Source organism: Stegodyphus dumicola, chromosome 2 (assembly GCF_044657685.1).
Source record: "Stegodyphus dumicola isolate Sdum_Otavi_A_Nest chromosome 2, ASM4465768v1".
Lineage (NCBI taxonomy): Eukaryota > Metazoa > Arthropoda > Arachnida > Araneae > Eresidae > Stegodyphus > Stegodyphus dumicola.
In genome coordinates, this window is record NC_140769.1 from 204235108 (window position 1) to 204258779 (window position 23672).

The 23672-nt window shown below is 34.1% G+C and overlaps 1 protein-coding gene across 10 annotated transcripts in view; it reads right to left on the minus strand.

Annotated features, from left to right (window-relative positions):
* Window positions 1-23672, minus strand: part of LOC118181150 (coiled-coil domain-containing protein CG32809-like) — a 1535131-nt gene that overhangs the window by 409601 nt on the left and 1101858 nt on the right. For all 10 annotated transcript variants that reach the window (XM_085811658.1, XM_085811657.1, XM_085811656.1 and 7 more), the window contains one exon: window positions 14454-14629. In XM_085811658.1, coding sequence (XP_085667784.1) covers window positions 14454-14629 — 176 coding nt within the window. The remainder of the gene's footprint in view (window positions 1-14453; window positions 14630-23672) is intronic.

Consider the following 23672-nt stretch of genomic DNA (forward strand, 5'->3'; position numbering starts at 1 on the left):
TCCTACTATTATGCTTGTTTTTTAATCTCAATATGCAAAGCATACGAGGGCTATTTGTCTAAGGAGCTTGATAACATCGTCGAGGGCATTCTAGGGAAAACTGGTTCGTATTTACGTTATCGACGGAAAAAAGTTACCAAAACACCCATGCAGACAACTCATTCGCCGAAATTCCATATTAGGTTAATCGCTCTGTTAAGTGTGCAATTTTTGTGTCTTTAAAATTTTTTATTTCAATATTTATATTTTTCTCGCGTATTAAGTTCCACGAAGACATATGTAAAATTTTAAATTGAGTTGCTTAAAGAAGTAATTAGTTTCAATCCATAATAATAACTTATCATTTGATGTCTTATAAAAATCTTAAATTTCTAAAATAACTTGATAATAATAGTAATAATAAATAAATAAATAAAAATCTAAAAGGTTTCAGACTTTGATTGCCGCCTAAAAGGGTTTGTTAAATTTCTCACGCTTTTGCTGAGCTCGCAGTCTACAGTTTCACTCACTATTAACCATTCCCTCTCCCATTTCAGCTTTATTATTCAGTATCGTTTTCTTCAAACTTAAACCACATACAGTTTAACAGGAAAATCACAAAAATTTTAAAAGCAGCATATTTTAGAATTACTGATGCAGCGACGGCATACATTTTTCCCACTTTTTTCAGTCTTTTCTCGGTTCGTCATATCAGCGTTCAGTTTTCTTAGTAAGATAGCTTACAAAACTTTTCTTTTTCTTTCTTAACATTATTAACGATTTGAGGGTAAATTTATTATTAAATACCACATTCATCGCACTTACGCCACATAAAATTCAATTAAATGGAAAAACCCTAAAATATTTTAAAACAGCATATCTTTGGAATTTCAGATACAGAGTCTCGCGCACTGGATATAAAATGTTTTATTCCTATTATTAAAATTATAAATGTTACTAAAATATCTTTCCAAGGAAAACTGGCTCGTATGCACGTTACACACGGGGAAAACCACAGAAACGTCCATACAGTGTTGCTATTTGCCTCAGGGAAGGGATGCCTTCATGGAGGTCTTTCTAAGGAAAACTGGCTCGTATACACGTTACACACGGGGAAAACCACAAAAACGTTCATACAGTGTTGCTGCTAGTTCCTTTCAAATCGTTGGGTTTGTTAATAAAAAATTCATTAAAGTTTTATAAAATGTAAAACAAATAATAACAATTAAAAAAACTATATAATGACATTCTATGAAAATACTGAATATTTTTAATTAGATATAGATCATAAGTTAAATGCATTTCAGTTATTTAAATAAATTCCATTCAAAAGTAAGAAAGGAATATGCTTAAGAACTGCAGATGTTGTTATGAACTGCAGATGAAGATAGCTTAGTTTGTTAATCCACAACAGACAGATTCAGTTTGAAGGAAAAATATCTCACATTTTGCCGAATGGCAACAGAATCGAATGAAAAATGAAACGACGCATTTATATCGATTTGACGCAAATCCCCATTTCCAGACTGTGGCCCTTTTCGCTTTATAATAAGCTGAAAATTATATAAAATACACGATAATGTTTTGCTTCTCTTACTTTAAATATTTAAGCGTTAATAGTTAAGCAAGATTTTAATTTAGTTTAAAACCGCAGAAGTGCTTAAGAACATAGGCCATTTTTAATGCTTTAAATGTGGGTGATGCAAGATGATGCTTCTCGATCCGTTTCAAAATTTAAAGCTAATAATCATAATTTAATATTTAAATGTATTTATATAATTTCGCAGCTAATTTGGCACCCGTTCGCCTGAGGCAAGTGCCTCATTTGCCTCACCCTTATTTTGGGTTATGTGATTATGGCAAAGTCTCCAGGGCTATTTGCCTCGGGAGAAGGGATGCCTTCGTGGAGGTCTTTCTAAAGAAAACTCACTTGTATACACGTTACACATGGGGGGGAAACCACTAAAACGTCCATGCAGCCAGTCCGTTCGCAAGATTCGGACCTCAGACCGAACTACCAGTGTTCAGCGACTTTAACCGCTCGGCCACTAGTTGACCGCTTCAACCTTCTCCTGGTTCTGTTAATATATATGGCTGGTATAAAAGAAAGGAGTTTTATAATTAGCTAGAGTGTAGAAAGTGAGTTGTATTTATATAAACATTTGAGTTACAGAAACCCCGCGAAGTATTACAATAAATAGCTTTAAATTAATATTAAGATTTATTTCTTGTATGTGTTCTTAGACGGTTAGACTCTAGTAATCGCAAAGAAAGGTTAAACAAGTGCAGTTATTTTGCTAATTACGTTTAACTTTATAATATTAGGTGCAAGTTCTGGTCTGGTACATTAATCCTTCGGCGACTGCGAGATTAAGCAATTCTTTCTTCCTCAAATACGTGCGATATCTCTCAGTCGTAAATTTGTAAAGGGGCTTTGTTCGTTTGCGCCTACTGCAGTGCGTAACTAGAAAGTGAGCTGAGCTCGTTCCCGACCTCAAAGCTTTAAGGAAATTTCTTTAACGTAAAGAGATAAAACTCTCTTACCGTATATTTTGTTTTGTGACATCAGTAATCATCATAATCATAAAGCAGCAAATTTGTTCGAAACATGATACATTTATTTAAATAGTATAGGATAATTTTCTGTTTGAAAAATTAAAAAGCTCAGATTTTGTTCAACAAACGGCAGTTCACTTTAAACTAAAATAAAATTCTCTCTTGGTATATTAACTTAACACGGATAAAAGCGACATGGTACTAAGTGTTGCGATAAAAAATGAAACAAAAACCAAAAATATTAAAACAGTCACATGTTGCCATCATATCGGGTAATTGTTCGTGTGGAGGGAATAATTATTTTAGGTAAATTTGTGCTTCATATTGCTCTATCAGAAAAGATACTGATATTCGAGACTATAATGAAAAATGCAGAGGAGCAGAAGAGGGGGGGGGGGAAATGGCTGGCGTTTAAACTCCTTTTTATTTCATTTTTTAATTTTAAACAGTGCAGCCTTTCGTAAAACTGGCTCGTAAAACAATACTCCAAACTAAGGAAAATAACAAACGTTCCTAATCATAAAAGACAATTATGCAATTAGTAAGACAATTAAAAGCAAACTATTCATTGTGATAAATTACTATAAATTTCAGAGATTATGTCAGCGAAAATGGCGAAAGCTGCTGAATAGAAAATGATATTTGCATGGAGCGGTATATCATCTTAACGCAAAATTTAATATCATTAACGCAAAATTATGACATTAATAAGGAAATTACTTCATTTAGAATTGAAGACTCAAGTTGTTTTGGTTACATTTGGTTAAATTTCCTTTTCCTTAGGCATCGGATATATTATGCCAAACTATTAAGATAAAGACATAATATTTTAAGTATACAGCCTTTCGAGGTTATTGAAACAATTAAAATAGTATTAAATGTTTTAAATATGTAGAATAAAAATATAAAATGCCAAGCAGCTCAGTTTTAACTGATTCAATAAATAAAACAAATTTCAGCTTACTAATTCAGAAGTCAAACAACAAAAATCAGCGTTATATTTTCAAATTTTCACAGGACTAGTTTCGATGGTTTTACCGAACCACCATCCGCAGCTGCGAAAGCGCAAATGAACTCAGCTTTTGCAGCTGAGGATGGTGGTTCGGTAAAACCATCGAAACTAGACCTGTGAAAATTTGAAAATATAACGCTGATTTTTGTTGTTTGACTTCTGAATTAGTATTTGTTCGGCGTGTTATTGTGTCTTAATTAAATTTCAGCTTATAAAATAAATTATGATTTTTTTTCAAGGCATATTTCTTCACGGATCACAAAAAAGCAGATTATTTTAAATTCTGCGAAAAATGTCTGAATATTCTGGGGATAATACAATGAAGCACCGCCTATACGTTTCATTCATATTCAAGCTAATAGCGAGGTAATGCAGACTGCGATGCATTAACTTAGGTTATAGGCGTTTTTTTTCCCCATGACTTATTCATCGACGTTTCTTTTAGCAAGTGAAACAGTTTCTCACAGCAAGTGAACAGTCATTTCTGAAATCTGAAAATTGGACATTGAAATACACCACAGGAAAGAAAGGAAAATGCAAAAGATCTCACAATAGACAGGTATTTCAATCCAGCTGATATATGGGGAGAGGGTCGCTGGATGTATAAAATAAACTAGAGTCTGCTGACCAGACTGGTTTGCTGATGGAAGATGCTTGGATCTCACGGCATTTTGCAAAAATGTTTTAATAATAATGTTGTTTGCCTTTTGCACTCTTAGTGCTTTTCTCCAAACGTTACATCAAGTGACACTTGAATTTCATTTTTATTTAAGAAAAAATTAAAATCAGTATACATTTTAAAAGTCTTCTAGGGAAAAAGGAATTCAAAATTGGCTATTGAGATAAAGGCTATGCTGTTCTTCAACTTCATATTTAATACCATGCGTTTTGATTTCTTTCGATTATAAAATGAGTTATTTAAATTTTTTGAAATATAAATAGAAAATTTTTTAACAAATTGCAAGTAGGATGACAAAATCTAATTTGTATAAAAGTAATGTAGTAAAAGAAGTATAACTCTATAATTAAAATACCCGTATCCATATTAATAAACTGAACTTTCTGTTACATGTCCTTTTGGTTTCTATGGCTTTTTTGAGCGGCCCTATTATAAATGGTGCTTTACTATTATTATTTCTTATTTATCCCCCCCAAAAAAAATATTATATTATTTCAGTGTTTTCATTTTGAAAAAAAAGTGTGACTATATGAACTCTTTAAGATAAAGAAATTCGATTTATTGAAAAAGTGAACATTAATTTTTAATACATTTCATCTACAAAACACAACTGGGAAAAACTAAAAAAAATTATTCACTAGTTTTACTTTAGATGCTTTCTCCAAAACCTGAAATGATGCATGAATTTAAATGAAATACGCAAGTTAATCTTACTAATTCATACGTTTTAAGTAATTAATTTGCTAGAATCCAGCGAGAATTAAAAACGATATCCGTCAATTTAAGAATAAAATTCGAGGATGAAAAAAATCAGGAATATCGAGTTAGATCAGCACTTTTTAAATTATCGCTTTAAGTGCGCTGAAGAATTACATCAACGTTCCCGAAGAAATTTCATTACTAACCAAAACGAAAAATGTGATTAATAATACTTAATACACAACTTCGAAAAAAGCTTTTTTCACCTTCGCAATTATTCAGCTGAGAAGATGGAGGGTGGAAGGCAGCTGAAAATTTATAAGAATATAAATTAATAGAATTTTTCCCCGTAATCGCCTTATGGGCATAAATAAAAATGGGAGATAGATGCCGAGCTGAGAATCTCTATCAGTACCTGGAGTCGCATTTGCTGCTGACAGATGGCGCTGCTCCCGCTGTGTTCCCATGGCAACCACAGCGGTGAAGTGTCCATCAGATACCGGCCACAATCAAGTCGCCATGGAAACCACCGAATCAATCCAGAGGCCATTGTACCTGGGACAGTTTCTTTGGGGAGAAGGGGGTAATAAGCGTGAAGAAGCTTTCGTGCATTTTTAAGTTCACAGCAGAGGATATTTTTTTGTACATGTTTTAAAAAGTAGATTCTTACAGCTCGCACGGGTCTGCCAGAAAATAGGCAACTGATTACAGCATTAGGAAGCTGTTCGCTCGTCATTGGATTAAGTGTAGCAATAAAATTAAGAAAATAATGAAATTTAACTTTTAAGGACGGAAGGCGGCATTTTACCATTAAAAATTTAGAAATTAAATCATTTCTTTAATATTAAATTTTTAACAACATCGCTTTCTCAATCTTTGATTTCCCATTGAATAAATTCATTAGGGCAAAACATACATTACTTCAACAGAAAATGTGAGAGTGGAAAGCATGATAGTCGTACGAAAAAGAATCTAAAGCAGCGGTTCTCAACCTTTTCACAACGCGTACTGTCTAAACAAAAACTGAAAAACTTTAGTACCACCTCTACATTTTACAATGATTATTTCGCAATTTCTCAACCGAAATATTAAATATATATATATATATTGCCATTTGCACAACCTACTGAAATTTGTATTAGGTATGCACACATGAAATATATTATATTAAAAATTGGTTAGCATTTTAATTATCAAAATTTAAGTTATAATACTAAAATTCATAGTGAAATTTGAGAGTGTTTAAGAGAGATCAATTTCTTTACATGTCTGTTCTTATTTCACTTAGCTTAGTAAATTAGGATCCACTTTTAATTTTGTTCCGTTTTTTAAATGATGTTCCGTTTTTTAAATGATGTTAGGGTATTTAATTTTTGAATTTAAAATATTTTGTGGTACGCGTACCATCGGTTGAGAATCGCTGATCGATAGACACTACATAGAATGACAACAGGTCTAACGGCACAAGACTGATATGGCAGCTCAAAAACCGTTTTCGATCCTCTCTGGTGTCGATCTTATGCAGGTACCTTAAAAAAAATCTAGTTCCTCCCTACATGGCAAATACGGATTAATTCCTTTATTACTTTCCTTTATTCCTTTCTTTGCAATAAATTATCAAATTTTTATCGCATCTATCATGTATCGATAATTGGTGTACCCATCAGGTTAATTGTCAGAATTCATATTTCATTGTAACGTAATATCAAACTTTGTTTATAATAGGTTGGCCCCAAGGCAAATATAACTTCCTTCAAGTCGAGGCCAATATGTCAGAACTTTCAAGCGAAAGATTCATTTCGGCCTTACGCTGGTAAGTACTTACAGATAAAGCAAGCAGATGCAGCGAGGAAATTCTGGACAAAGAACAAATTTCTTAGCATATAAAACACAAACTAAACGTGTTTCTTACAACGAAATTCTAAAACAGTATATGAAGCCACTTTTCCAATGGCCGGGCACATGCAAAAAGGCATTCACTGTGAATGGATGAACTCATCAATCATTCAGCCAGCCCCGTATTACCATCGAAAAACGTAGCTCAAGATGCACCATAAAAGATAAACAAAAATCATAAACAAACGTTGCTCAAGATTCACCATAAAAGATAAACAAATACTGTCAAACTTTACGCGAAGAGTCGAACTTACACTCCCTGTCTTAGGCTAGTAGTCAATCTTCGCTAATCAGTGTGGTATCAACGAAAGAAGCATAGAATTTATTAAAACTGGTTTCAAGGCAAATAAAACTGCAGTAACTGAAGATGACATGCAATATGACTCTTATAAAATCTGCATGCTCTCTGGATACTTCCTACGAGTACAATAACATATTTCATTTCCCACTTTTTGATTGATTATACGTTAACAGAACAGTTCAAGTAACTTTGCAAGTCCTGAAAAGTTATGTTATGCATTTATTGTTCTAGATAAGCAACTTATCTAGAGAAGAAAAAATACTGTGGAGACTGCACGTATACGTTACAATAGTGTGTTAATTCTTTGGTATATTTTTAATGCACTATGATACATTCGAAATAACAAATTACGTGCTGAACTGAATACTTTCCAATTATGGACCTATTATTATCACCTGGCCGGACATTTTCACAATGTAATACTCACATTGCTGCAATTAAAATTTTTAACTATGATTATAATGTTTGTTCGCGTCTGCGCACCTGTAATGTAATCTGCGCATGCGCATTTGTAATGTTATGATCAGGCGAGTTTGAGAATTGCCATCGACGGTGTAACAGGGCTGGTCACAGCTATGAATTAATGAATGATTGTAATTAATTATGAGAATTAATAAAATAAGAACCAGCGAATTTATTATAGTGTGTGTTATTTGGGACGAGACCCAAACATATCCGGTCGTAAGAGCCGGAGATTTACGTGAATTGAGTTTTGTGCGTGAATACAGTGTTTCGTTTTTGACAACGTAGAAGTGTTCGTGTTTGCCAGTATTCCCAGCTTGTTCTTTTCAACGATTATCGCTGATTTTGGATAAGGATATTCATCAAAAGTGAATCACTGCAGAGGTATTCCTCTCTTGTTAATTCTATACATTCTGTGCTTTGTTCTGTTATAAATAACAATGTTATTTAAGGGTGCTAAAAAAGAAGATTTAAGGCTTATTGCCTTAGAAATAAATCTAAATGTTGACAAAAAAATGACTATAGCAGATTTAACTGATATTATTGAGAATAGTGAAATCTTTAAAACTAAACAAGATTTAGTAAAAGAGATAGCAAACTCTATTATCGAAAATAGGAAACAAGAAAAGCAAAAACTTGTCGAGTTAGAACAAATAAAATTTGAGAGATCAAAGAATGAGTTAGAGTTGGCTAAGCTTAAAGCAGAAACAAAACTTTATAGTGTAAGCGAAACCGAAACAAAATCAGAGTCACTAGATCAATTAATAAAAAGTATCAGGACCTTAACTGTAAAAATTCCTATACGGCCTGAGAGTTGGGGATTTTTCTTTTCGTCATTAGAACGAGCGTTTATTACAAAAAATGTTTCGGAGGATTATAAAGCAGAAATTTTGTTAAATCTGTTAGCAGACAAAGCTTCGAATATAATAACCTATTTACATGATAAGGATATCGCGAATTATGAAAACGTAAATGTAGTTCTAAAGGAGTTTCAGCCAACACCATATTCGTGTTTAGAAAACTTTCGAAAAACTGTTAAACAACCACATGAAACTCATGTGCAGTTCGCTTTACGCTTAGTAACTACCTGGGATTATTATTTAAAATTAAGGAAGGTAACTGATTTCGAAACCCTCAAACAACTCTTAGTTTTAGACAGATTGTACCAATCTTTAGATACGGGAACAGCTTCTCACATTGCAGTGAGGCAAGGTGATTCATGATTTTCACGTAGTGAGTTAGGTAAAGAAATGGATTTATATTTCACGTCACGAGGAAAACCTCTTACTGAGAATTCTCATGTTAATCGTAAGTATAACAGCTCAAAAAGTGTAGCTAAAGTGTTTTTATCAGATGTTAAAAAGGGAACTGTATTTTATGCCATGGGAATCACGGTTTGGCAAAACGCCCATCGTATTTAAAATTACCGGTACAAGAAAGAGTACAGGTTGTGAAATCTTGATAAAGGAAGTGGTTGATAAAGGATTGATAAAGGAAGAAGACGACTTAGATAAAACTCTTAGAAAATTTTGGGAATTAGAGAATATTGAAACTGATAAACCCAAAAACAAAGCATCTTTAATTTGTGAGAAACATTTTGTAGAAAATTATACACAAGACAAAACCGGTAGATACGTTGTTAAAATGCTGTTAAAGGAGGATCCGGACACTTTAGGAAGTTCTAAACAAATTGCAATGAATAAATTAAATTCCTTATGGAAACGCTTTTAGTAAAGAATCTCGAGTACTTAAAATTATATTCAGATTTTTTAAAAGAATATCAACAGTTAGGACATATGTTTGAGGTGAGTGAAAGCGAGGAGAAAGAAGGATCATATTACATTCCTCATATTGGAGTATATAGGGGAGAAAAGAAAAGTAAGTCGACTCCCTTGAGGGTAGTATTTAACGCTTCTTCTTTGACGACCAAGGGAAACTCTCTAAATTCCATACAGTATAATGGAGGCGTAATACAAGATGATTTATTCTCAATTATGCTGAGATTCAGGAAATATATTTTTGCTTTCACTGCAGATATACAAAAGATGTATTGAGCTATTTCTATCCGTCCAGATTAGTGGAAGTTGGAAAGGATTTTATGAAAAAAAAAGGGCATTGATAAGCCAGTTAAAAACTTCGAGCTAACCACAGTCACCTATGGTACTGTGAGTGCACTATTTTTAGCAATGAGAACACTTGTACAGCTGTGAAAGGACGAAGGAGATACATTTCCTGTAGCAGCACCTGTACTGAGAGAAGACATGTACATAGACGATATTCTATCTGGAGCTGAGTCGCTAGGTTCTGCGTTAGAACTTCAAAATTAGTTAATAAGCATTTTGAAGAGTGGAGGCATGTTAATCCATAAGTGGTGTAGTAATGCTACTGAACTGTGTCAAACAAACGACAAAACATATTCCTTTGGTAAATCAGAAGAATCTAAAGCATTGGGTATTTTATGGAAGTCAAAAAGAGATTGTTTGAGCTTCAACGTTAAAATCGAAAACAACGTAAAGGTTACGAAACGGCTGGTGTTATTTGTCATATCTCGCATCTTTGACCCATTGTGTATAGTTTCCCGAGTTATAATTATAGCAAAAATATTTATGGAGAAATTATGGCTATTAAAATTGAACTGGAATGATGTTTTGCCAGAAAAGGAGGCTAAAGAATGGAAGGAATTCTCCACTATCTTGCAGTTAATTAACAACATTGTAGTCCATAGATGTATTTTATTACCAGATACAAACAAGATTGAGTTACTTGGTTTCTCTGATGCCTCAGAGGTCGCCTATGGAGCAGTTATCTACTGTAAAGCCACACCAGCAACAAACCATACATCAGTGAGGTTGTTGTGCAGTAAATCACGTGTCTCCCCCCTAAAGGAGACTACAATCCCAAGACTTGAGCTTCGCGCAGCAGTGCTATTAGCTAAACTTATGCATCGAGTGAAATCATCGTTAAAATTGGAGCTTACTGCTATTCACTTTTGGACCGATTCTATGATTGTGCTGTCATGCATCAAGAAAGAGCCACATCTGCTCAGGACATTTTTTGCAAACCGAATTTCAAAGATACAAGATCTGACTGAACTTGCACAGTGGCATCATATCGCTTCCGAAGAAAACCTATCAGATCTCATATCTAGAATATGCGAATAAATGGAATTCCAAATATATATGTACTGGTAATATGTATATCCAGCATTTTTATGTAGATTTTTATCAATAAACGCTAATGAAATTTTCTCATATATAGAGTAAACCAAATAATTGTTTACAAACAATTTGGAGACACATAAATAAATTTTAGGTTTTATAGTTAATTAAAAGTATGAAAGAAAATAACCTTGTAATAAACAAAAAGGATACCTTCCTAATACTACTTAATTTTAAGAAAAATTCAAATAAATATAATAAATATTATATAATAAATATATATATACCGATTAAAAGAAGAAAACTTACACAGGGTGTACTTGAAATTGCATGCTCGCGCAAGAGCCTTAAATTTAAAACTTACATAAATGATTTCACAAAAAAATATCTAATCGGAAACATTCCAGAAATGAGAAAAAAATTTTAATTCTATGAAAAGAAAAGTAACTTCTAAATTTCAATAATTTTCATTGGAAATAATTCAGCTGTAATGGTTATAAACGTTATGGAATTTTTATTTATTTTCGGTGAATATACTCGTAATTCAGTTGAAATAATTAAAAAATGCCAAGGAATGAAATAGTTAAAATCTATGAAATTTTTATCTATTTACTTTAGACTATAAGATGAGTTTTTCATTTTATGTAATCTATTAAATGCTACCAAACCCTTATGGCTTGTATTATCAAACACATTTAGCATTATTTGCGTACACACGACAGCCTAAACAAATTTTACAAAAATAAAACTGAAGAAATAAATACTATGAAAATAGTAAAATTTTATGGAAGACATGATATTTTTAAGTTTTGGGATTTTAAGCAATTTAAACTTAATTAGACACGATAATAAAGCTTTTTAGAGACAAAGGTGTAATAAAAGGTAGCAAAATTTTCATAAAAGAATTAAATTATGCTCAAATCGTTAATTAAAATAATCTATTTTGTTTGTCAGATTGTTCTTTGCAAAGCTTTAAATGAAAATCTTATCTGGAACAAGTACAATGATGTTATTCTGAATTTTGTTAATTATTTTAAACAAAAATTTAAAACGCAAACTAAAATACAAAATATTCAGTGAATAAAAAACAGCAATAGTTAATTGAACATTGATAAACTAAACAAAAACTTCAGATTACAATATTTTAGAGTATAAGTCAGGCACGGAGATACCTGCCCGCAAATTTTAAAATTAGCAGCAGGAAAATAAAAAGAAAACACAAGAAATAGAATTAAATTTAATATAGTTCAAATAGCTGCCGCTAGATGGCAGCATGAAACTAATGAACGTTCGCAATTATTAGACTCGTTTACTTTTGAAATGCATGCTGTCTGATTATGACGTACCCATATTTCTCTAGATGATTAAAAAAATAATAATGATATTTATATGTAATAATAGTAATGTGATAAGATTTAAATAAGCATATAATGTCTCCTAGAAGTAAACTGATAGGCATCTCAATAGAAGATCAGAGAATAATATTTGTATGTAGTAACAGTAATGTGGTAAGATTTAAATAAGCATATTAATGTCGTAGAAGTAAACTGATAAGCGTACCATTAGATCAGAATATAATCTTTTTTTATATAGTAAGAGTAATGTGGTTAAATTTAAATAAACATATAAATGTCGCATAGAAGTAAACTGCTAAATATCGCAGTAGAAGATCAGAGAATATTTATATATAGTAATACTACTGCGCTAGGATTTAATTAAATATATAAATGTTGTGTAGAAGTAGAATTGCCTCTAGTGAATCAATAAAGCATTGAATCTTTTACTATCAATCCATTTTCAATGCTATTTAACTCCAGATTACTACAGATTTATAGCGCTGTTACATCCATTCCATTTTTTGTCACTTAATCCTAGATTACTCCAGGTTTTCAGCCTCATTCTATAATATTTAATTTCCCTAAATTTAATTTCAGTTTTAAATGCCTGTAAATTCGTTTTAGCAAGGAAAATCGCCTCGTTTATGTTTTCGTATGTCGTGTTCTGTTACACCTCTTCTTAAGGCTACATCTAAAAGGCTACATATAATTATTGATCTAAAAAATCAGAAATTAAAACATCCTTATTGAAGAGCTACTTAGTTAATTAAAATGATTCAGACTGGAACACACATCTCATTGTCAGTTTTTAGTCTTAACAACTTTTCTCAAAGCCTATTTTTCTGGAAAAAATGTTAGCAGTAAAATGCCTCGAAGTTCTTCCCCATGATTTGTGATGTTTTAATATCCGTTACTAAAAACAGTATAATAAGTTTATAAAACCATCTGAGAAAGAAGTATTCGAAAAAAATCATGTAAGCTGTCATAGGCAACTAACTGATCAAGGTCAATGCGCTTTTTTATCTACTTTTTAACTTTCGGGCGCGAAATACCATTTACATTCCCCATTTTGTGGGGGATTGCAAAGAGTAATAGGAAAATACTTTTTTCATTTTACTTTTTTTTTCATGCATACTATTATCTCAATTTTGTTTTAAATATGGAGCTGTACATACACATCTTAAAGAATTCTGTGCTAAGATTACTTTTTTCAGATATTAATTTTATATTAGTTTTATTTTCGCGTTTTGTTCAAATAAAAGCATCAGACTTTTTACTAAAGTAGAGTACCCGTATTAAATCATGGTCTATTTAAAATATGATCATGTGTTAACCGGTTCTTTTATTTATTACAGACATTGTTTATTTTATATTTTTCGTTTTAAAATAAAAAAAATCTTTGCTTTCGCCATGTTGGCTTTGTTTTAAAACAACTCTCAGGGGCACACTCATTTGTGGTTAATTTAGTACATTATTGATTCTTAACATATACTATATAAAAATTAATAATTTTAATAATTCAAACTCAGAATTATAAAATTCATCCAGGAGGGAATTTAAGAAAGTAGTACAAATTGAAATATATATATATATAGTCTGCCTTCTGAAATGCAATTTTTCATAATCGCTTAATCTCTCTTTTCCATTTTTCATCTCTGGTAGTTCGGTTCGAGGTTCGAATCCCGCGAACGGGCTGGCTGCATGGGTGTTTTGTGGTTTTCCCCATGTGTAACGTGTATACGAGCCAGTTTCCCTTAAAAAGTCCTCCACGAAGGCATCCCTCCCTTAAGGCAGATAGCCCTCGAGTGCTTTGCCGTAACCTAATACACCACCACCATTTTTCATCTGTCACTGATTTGAAGTTCCCGTTTAGTACTTCTGCCCTCTTAGCCATGCCAAACATAAGAAGGAAGTAAAAAAATCTTTCAATTTCGTTCACATAATTACACTGGCGGGGGGGGGCCGAAAAAAGAGCACAATAAATGCATTTAAATTATTACCTTCGCTCCCCTTTCCCCTCCAAAATTCCTTTCCCTTCTAGATTCATTTCTTAAATTGAATTGACCAGTGACTAAAAATTCAAAAGAAATTAAGTTGCACAAATTTTCTTAAAACCGCTTTAGAAAAATTAAAATTATAGGATTCTGAAATCAAACAGAAAGAAGCAGAGAGAAGTCAAATATGAATGGTAAATAAGCCTTTAGAGCAATCAATTCCAATTCAGCATTATATTCAACGGAAAGTTTAACTGCGCTACATACAGAGGTAGCGATTTCTGGGTCGAAAAGCGCTCACAGAAATCGCTTATGCATTAATTTTTCAGTCTTTCAATCACTCATTTCATCCAGGCTCATATTCTAAAAGCAAAGCTCACCTCTAAATCCAAGCTTGGTCTGGGCAGCGTCGTCATGCTTCCCGTTTCGAAGCCGACGGTGTGGTGGCGGCGAGGCTGGGGACGTTTCAGGGTCTGGCTACCCCTCGGAAGGACATCACTCATGTGACCCGAGTCGCCTTCCCATTCCACGGCCTTCCTCGACAGGCTCGAGGGGGCTAGAAACACAAAAGCAAATATTAAATGAGGTACATAGTTTTGTGTTAGCATATTCATAATACATTCGTCATTCAAAATATCTTTAAATTACAAGAAACCTAGCTTAACGGGCATCATTAGACCGTGAACTGATGCACTAAGAACTGAGTAAGTCTCCCCCCTCCCACTTGAAAAAGAAAGACCGCTGTCTGATCGCCCTCGAAATTGAAACAGTTTTATTCTAAATCTACACAAAAATGAGGTTGCCTTTATTTGGAGGGGGGGGGACAGTTTCAATTTACACATTGGCATGTTCTCTGTCCTCCCGCTTTTTGTGTGTGGGGGAGGATGGTGAATGCGTGTTTGCTATGAAAAAAGGAGGGAAATAGGATATTCCATCCATCAATAATAAATATGCCCATATAAATATCAGCATTTAATTAACAATTACGAAAAAATTCCTAATTATAAATAAATATATATAATTATGCAATAAAGGAGGTAAAATCGGAATCCACCGAAATTTCTCTATCGGGCTAATTTGTGACTCTAAAGTTTGAAGTTTTTTCCTTAAGTAACTATCTGTAGTAATATTTTCACAGATTAAACATATTTGTTATCTATCTCTTTCTGGTGTAAAATACATTTGTTTGTAAGCGCTTAGCTATTTATCAAAATAATTTTACATTGGAAATAATTAATTTCACTAGCTGTGGCAGAAAATGTGAATATAACTATAAAAATTCCATTTTAAAAGTCAAATGCAAATTAAGGTAACTGACGCATCCTTAAGTCAATCACAGCAACCGAAATTTACAAAAAGTGCTTCTTGAACGGTGTAAAATCCTGTCTGAAATGACGATAATTATATTGCTTGTTGAATGAGATCTGCAATTGATTTTACTATTGCTTGTTGAATGAGATCTGCAATTGATTTTCCAACTTTCTGACTCCTTTGACATACTAATTTTTACCTAGATAATGAAATTAATTATGCATTTACTTTTTCTAAGGTGAAAATCTGAGTATCAGTTACATTGTTTGACATATAACCAAATTCTGTCGAACGGAAAACATTTTTAAGGCCAATTTTAATACATTCACATTTTTACATTTTATTCGCCTCACATTTCGCTATTTTTATGGTTATGAAAATACTTCTTTGTATACCTAAGTAATTCTCAGCATTCATTCACATGATCTTAATACGTAAAATAAGCTAATATGTTTTTCTAATTCATTTAAAACCATTTATTCATACTCACACAAAATTCACTTGAATTGTTCAGCTGAAGTTACAATTTGAAAATACAGATGGCAGCACCAAAAGAGACAATTGTAAATTATTATTTAACGGAGTTAACAGAGGGACGAGCCTGTGCCGCGCTAATATTTATACCTTCGTAACACGTGTTAAACTTTCTGCATAATACTATTAATGCTAATATACGTAAAGATTTCCCAATAGAAATATGCATTATGCGTAGAAACAGGTTAGATTTTATTTAATTATGTTGAAAAGAAATCTTATGTTATGCAGACACGCAACAATACATTTCAGATATTGCATGACATTTTAAATATGCTGTTAAGTAAAACAGCAACTAGATTTTAGAGTGGATTTTGAATAAACCTATTTCGGAGGCGATCAAAATACGCGTACCTCTTCCTCAGAAACTATCGAACTGCTCTTGATCACATAGTTCCCAAGAAATATTTGGTATAAAATCTCAGATTTCATTTCATGGATAGAAAATTTTATCATTTATAACTTTTCGTATAACACTACCATTTTTCATTTTTATAAAATAGTCAATTTCTCTTCATAAAATCATAAGATTTTTTTATGGCAATTATTTCCTTTAAACACAATTTTCTCTTTCTCTTGAAATTACACACACACACACAAAATAAATAAAATAAAAATATTTAAATTAAATTAAATTAAAGCTGAAAGCTTTCATATTTTACCATTACGCTCAAATGGGTGTTTTTTTCATTCACAAACACATAGATATTTCGACAACATTGTGTGTAACGGCACATTTTCTACAGGCAGCAGGATGGCCGTTAAATTAATTACTCGTCAATGATAAGAAAGTTCAAAAGATCAATCGTTCATTTAAGAATTCGCGAGTGTTACTGATTTTCGCTGTTAAAACATTTCTCGGTGGTTTCTTTAATTTTATTGCTAGCTCAATTATCAGTGATCCGGTTAATGTTCACAGAGACCCGGTTAATAGAGTTTCAATTGTACGTATATACAGGGTGCTCAGAAAATATCTGGCAAGAACAGATTTTGCAGGGAATGTGTTGTCCAAATGCAGCGTTGAGGTGAAACAGGACGCTAATGAGTCGGAGAGAACAGCGTTCTCCTTGCATTCATTATCATCCCATGTTATCATTATCATTCCCTGGTTATATGGTTTATCGAAAGAAGAGCTCGCCGACATGCATTTTATATGTAGGGCTGCATATGGAAACGGAAAGGAGGAACACGAGAATTCTTCACTGTACCACTTTTTAATAGCTGTTTCCTTTTAAGCCGCAGTCCTATAGATAAAATTCCACGTCGGGAGAGCTTTGTGTTAGTGTAGCGTTGTATAGCACACGATATCCATACAGACAATGACAATTTACGACAGTTAAATGCTTTTATTTTAAGCTCAGTTGCGTCCAGTATCACTTCGACGCGCCTTTTCGGCACTCAAATTTCATCACAAAATTTGGTTGTTTCGGTGTACTCAGTATGCCTTTACATTTTTTCCAGACATTTTCCCAGAGAGCATAAAGAGAGAGAATGAGAGGGAGAATACAACAGGAAACTATTTAATTAAAAAATGTTGAAATCGTGCAAAGTGCTGCGAAATTTATATTGAAAAAGCTGATATGTACACCACATGACTCCCTTGTGCGGAATATTACATCATATGCATTTTTCCTGCATTTCATTAAGATTTATTGAATTGAATTAAATCTACTTCGTCCACAGAGCATAAACCACGAAAGAATAAATGCACTCTTTAAAATTCACTATATTTATTTACCATAGCGACACTCCGGCACTAGGTTCAATTAACAGAATTACATGTCATTCATTTTATAACTCAGAATGCACAAAAATTATATCACCTGAAGAATTATCTAATCGTTGCCACATGTTCAATTCAAATACAGTGGTACCTCGCTATACGAGTGCTCTAATGTACGACTGTTTTGACATACGAGCCGCCGAGTGAGCGATATTTTGCTTTGAGATGACAGCAAGATTTGAGATACGAGGAATCGCACACTACACCGCCGCACACGACCGCAACATGCGCGCGCATGTTGGTGTCGTGTGCAGCATCTAACAGTTTCTACCACCTCAGACTAGACTTGTTTTTCTAGGAAAATCCATGGGTCTGGAGGTGGATGAGAGAGATGTGAACGAACTCGCCGAGGAACAGTTTCAGGAGCTGACAACCGAGGAGTTACACGATCTACATTCGCAGCAGCATACGGTGGTTCAACGAAAAATTAGTTTTGAAGAGGAGCTAGAGATGGAGGAGGTTATTCCTAAAAGAGATATAAAGGAGATATTGGGAATGTGGGAGAAAGTTGTAGAGTTCGTGGATAAAAATCGCCCCGAAAAAGTTGCAATTGGTCGTGCATCGGAGTTGTTCAACGAAACTTGTCTAACTCATTTCCGCAATATCTTGAAAGGGAGGAAGAAACAAACCTCCTTGGACAGTTTTTTTAAACGATCTGCAGGTGAAAATGAGCAAAGCGTGACGAAAGAAGCGAAGACCAGTGACGAAAATTAAGCGCTTCCGAAAGCACTTCACTTTTTCTTTTAATTATGTTTTTATAGAATACGTATTTGTTATATATAAATAAATGTTTCTTCTTGTAAATACATTTTTCTTATTCAAAAACACTTAACAAAACCAACTGAGGTGATGTTTTGGAAGCTGGAACGGATTAATAGCATTTCAATTAATTTCAATGGGGAAAACTGCTTTCAGATACAAGCAATTTGACATACGAGCAAAGTTACGGAAGGAATTAAACTCTTATGTCGAGCTAAAAGTTTTCTTTTGGTCACATTCGGCAAAAAGACACTGAAAGATTGAATTATTCAATTATGGCGAAGCACACGACGGCTATCTGCCTAAAGGGAGGGATGCCTTCGTGGAGGACTTTCTAAGGGAAAGTGGCTCGTATACACGTTACACATGAGGAAAACCACGAAAACGCCCATGCAGCCAGCCCGTTCGCGGGATTCGAACCTCGGACCGAACTCCCAGTATTCAGCGTCTTTACTGCTCGGCCGCTGGGGGGCCCACTAAAAGAATTAACTCACTCTTTTGCTAAGATTCAAATGTAAACAAATATGGCTGCTATGGTAAACAAAAAGGCTTGCCACACTTAAACAATTTTTAAATTGTTGTCAATTCTACAAATATTGCATGGAGATTAGCTAAAGGCATAAAAACCTTAACCGGAAGATAAGAACAACATAATTCAATCATTTTTAAAGCAAAAAATGCACAGATTACCAACATAATAAAAAAAGAGCTCACTGAGCCAAGTAACAGAGTGGGTATATATATATATATATATATATATATATATATTTATATACTTTAGGTGTGGCGGATTGCAACCAAAAAGGAAGATGTACAATTGCATGTTATAGCAGTTCTATATACAAAATTTCCACGTCCTGAGACTAGTCGTTTTTGAGTTATGCGAGATACATACGTACATACGCCACGAAAAAAAATCTCTTCTAAATCCATTTTAAATCAGTTTTATAATTCGTTTGGAGAAAAAGAGTACTTTATTCTGCCTTTATGTACAGATGTCAAGCAAAACAATGATTAAATTGCATTCGATAGCAGTCAAAATGTATATTTTCTTTGAAATATGGTTCCCTGAATTTTTCTTGATTACAATACTTCCTTTACTTCGTACAAGGATGTAAAAATAGAATTTTTTTTGAATTTTCATGAAATATGAAAGGTTACATAATATGTAGAAAGGAAGTAAAAGAATATAATCCTAAAACCAAAAGCAAATTGAAGCATGAAAATAACTTACTGTGTTGATTTTTTTTTTTGAGGGGGGTCTTTTCAGGGTATAGCCAACAAAGCAGCGTTTCAGATTTGTATTTGAATAATGATAATAATAATAAAAATAATAAAACAGACTTTTTCAAATTTTTAAGCCAAATTTAAAATTTAAAATTCGAAATAAAATGCAAATTATAAGGTATTTTCCCCCACTTTCCTAGCGTGCCTTGTGCGTAGTGGTTCTGCACGCTGGGCCGGCATTTTAGAGGTCCATGGTTAGATTCCCAGCGGAGGCGTTTGCTAATTTTTTACCTTGCATTCTTCCAAAAATACCTAATGTCTCTATAAAATAATAAATCTTAGGGAATTTTTTTAAACTATAATTTAAATTTAACAAAATGCATTCATCAAGGTATAACCTGCTCCAACGTGATTCCGAAGAAATCATGTCTTTATTTTTTAGAATTACGATTCAGAAAAATAAAATGAATTTACGTAATCTAAAGACATGAATATACCATATCGTCAAAAAAAAGTAAGTAATTAATTAAAAGTGAAAGTTACTTGGAGGCCGAAAGAAGTAAAAATTGTTGTATTGGGCGATGTAAGGAACTGCCATAATGTGGCGCAAGTAACCAATAGGTTACAAATAATTTTACATTTTGGATTTGATAAAAGTTAAAAAAAAATTATATATATATATACAGTGGTGGCCAAAATTAATGAATTTTCTTTTAATTAATGAATTCTCTTTAAAATGATATATACAAGTTTGCATTTTGTGAAACGTAACGTTTTTTTATAAGCATACAAAGTTCAAAAACATAAAAATTTCCAAAAGTGCCCACAATTTTGGCCATCACTGTAGTATATGTAATATCCTGGAAAAGTTGCTGGCGTAGTAAATGTATAAAGAAGAAACTTGCAGACACGGGCGAAACAATCCTTTCTTTTTCCTTTATGGTTAACACACATATTTCATTAATCCAACAAAAATAAAATGGGCGCTACAGCCCCTTGTTCTTATTAAGAGCGAAGCGAAAAGCGAGAAGTAACGAATTCAGAAGAAAGCGTTTGAAGAGGACGTCAAAAGGTTTCGGTTCTTAATTAAAATCTTATTCACTAGTTGACTAAAACGTATATGTATTGCAGCGTTATGTAATATCATATTACGCGAAATAATTTGGAAATGACGCAGTTTAATTTAAGATATTACAATTAGTTACTATTTTTTAGACAAACAAAAGAGGAAGCAACCCTATCAATATGAAGAATGTAAGGGACAGTTGATTTTAGAAGTTTGCTTTCACATATTTGTATCTTACACACAGACTTACACACATATAATATTAAGATAAATTTCAGGGAAGAGAAGAAACAAATCTTTCTCTTTCTTCTGTGGGAAACAAGAACTTGATAAGGAAAATATAATAATATAATCAACTCACTCAAAATGCACTCATCGAAATTGAATAATTTCTAAGAACATTACCAAATACTGGTGCTGAACATCACCTAACACAACCAGCTCCGCGAAGGATTAACATCAACTCGCGGGCGTTTATGTCAGAACTGTATATTTTCACTCTTACAACGAAAAACAAAGAAAATGTGAAAACCCTAAAATAAAAATTAATTAATACCCACTGTGGGAAAATACAGATTAATAACCACCTCTAAAAATAAATAAAGTGTAGTTTTAATCCAATTTAACCCTTCGAAAGATAAAATACCCGAGACGGCCTTTCATTCAACCGCCCGAAAGGGTCGAGACCTCGATGTTGTTTTCTTGCCTTCCCCTAAGATACACTGGTGTGCAAAAATTAAGGACGAAGTCGAAAAATTAGCATATCAGCTGAACGAAGAGGCAGAGCGGACAGAAAGACCAATCAGGAGATTAAGTAAGGTGATGTACGGTAGCACATGCGCAGATATGCAGGTAGACGTAATGGGGGAGTGTCTGAGTAGTATAAAGCATGTTGTCGGTGTAAGATCAGTATTTCTGGCAAAGAAATTACACGCCGTATAGCAGTTAAAATCACACCGAGTTGCTGCCTCAGCGAGATATGGCGAATAATCAATCTGTTAGACGACATCTGGATGCTTTTATCCGAGGTCGAATCATTGGGAAGTTGGAGGAAGGCCGCAGTGTGACAAGTGTGGCTGCAGAGTTCGGAATTGCGCACAGCATCGTTTCACGACTTTGGAGACAATTTCAAACTACAGGAATAGCTATCCAGGGGTTTAGTAGTGGTCGTCCACGAGGAACCACACCCGCAGATGACCAGTATATTGCCTTACAGGACAGAAGAAACAGGCGGCATACAGCGGGAGAAATCGCTAGACGCACGACACAGGCGACTGGACGACCGATATCGCGTTTTACCGTGGCCAGAAGACTGCACGGTGGTGGTCTGTTTGCACGACGCCCTACACGGTGTATACCTCTAACGCCTGCCCATCGGAGAAGGCGTTCTCTGTGGTGCCGGGAACACCGGAATTGGAGAGACAATGAATGGGGACGAGTATTCGTTACAGATGAGAGCAGATTCAGTCTGAGTAGCGATTCTCATCGCATACTCATCTGGAGAGAGCGGGGAAGCCGCAATCATCCCTCGAACATCATTGAAAGGGACAGGTATGGAGGTGGCGGTGTTCTCGTTTGGGGAGGCATCATGCTTGGTAATCGTACAGACCTTCACATCTTCGACGCAGGTTCAGTCAACGGGACCCGTTATTGTAACGAGATTCTTCTTCCATATGTGCGTCTTTTTAGAAGCGCTATGGGTCCGCAGTTCCTTTTCATGGACGACAATGCACCATGTCATCGCACAGTAGCTGCCGAACAGCTCTTAGAGAGTGAGGATATTGAACGTATGGATTGGCCGGCACGATCTCCGGATCTCAATCCCATCGAGCATGTATGGGATTTTCTAAGCAGACGCTTGGCAGCTCGTACCTTACCACCAGTAACGATTCCGGAGCTTCGATTGGCGCTGCAAAACGAATGGGCAGCAGTGCCTCAACAACTCATTGACACCCTCATTCTCAGCATGGGCAGACGCCGTGAAACCTGCCTAGCAGTCAGGGGAGATCATATCCCCTATTAAAGACCGGATGTTTCTTGCTGGACACCATCGCAGGAATGTTTCGGCCTTCAGTCGCGTTGCGCTCCATGCTACTTTTTCAATAAAACTTCTTTTTATCCCTCTGATTTCTCTTTTAGTAAGTGTTGCTTACATTACTCATGTCCTTACGTATTGGGGATCTTACGGTATTAAATGTGTTGATTTTGAAAGCTTTTGTACAAAGTTATATTGAAAAAACCGTCTCGTCCTTAATTTTTGCACACCAGTGTATACAATAGCAGGGGCAGTTTTCCCAGATGCACTGTATCAGTTTACTGCATAGAGCTTGTCTTAAAAGGACTTATTCGTTGCTTCTTATCTTTAGGTTACGCCTGACATTTGAAATTTTCACACTTCTCTGTGCGTTAACGGACGGGGAGGAAAGGAAATTGATATGAGTCTCGAAAGGGAGAAGGCTTCGTTTTCTAGGGGTTAAATGAATATTACCACAGAAGAAAGAAGAAACCAGTGTAAAATCCTGATTTGTGAAAAATTTAAGTAAATGTGAGACCTATACTAGGAAAAAAGTAGATAGGTGCAATTAAATGCTACAACAAAAGATACCCATGATATACGCTGACTGGTATATGCTTTTTTCAAGGGGGATGCATTTACGAAAAACAATACAGTACACCCAGTAGCAATATTTCTTAGGTTATCCAAAGAATAACAAAAGCCGAGTAACTGAAAACAGTAAGAAAAAATATAAACTGCAACATGTAATAAATCCTACATTTATTAATTTTTTATTCATAAAAAAAGACTTTTTGCATATACGCCTTCCTCTGATATCCCATTTCAGTTTAAACTATTGTATTACGTAGATCTGGGACGAAGATTTTTGATGATTCGTAAACTTTCACGGCTTTCACATTTCT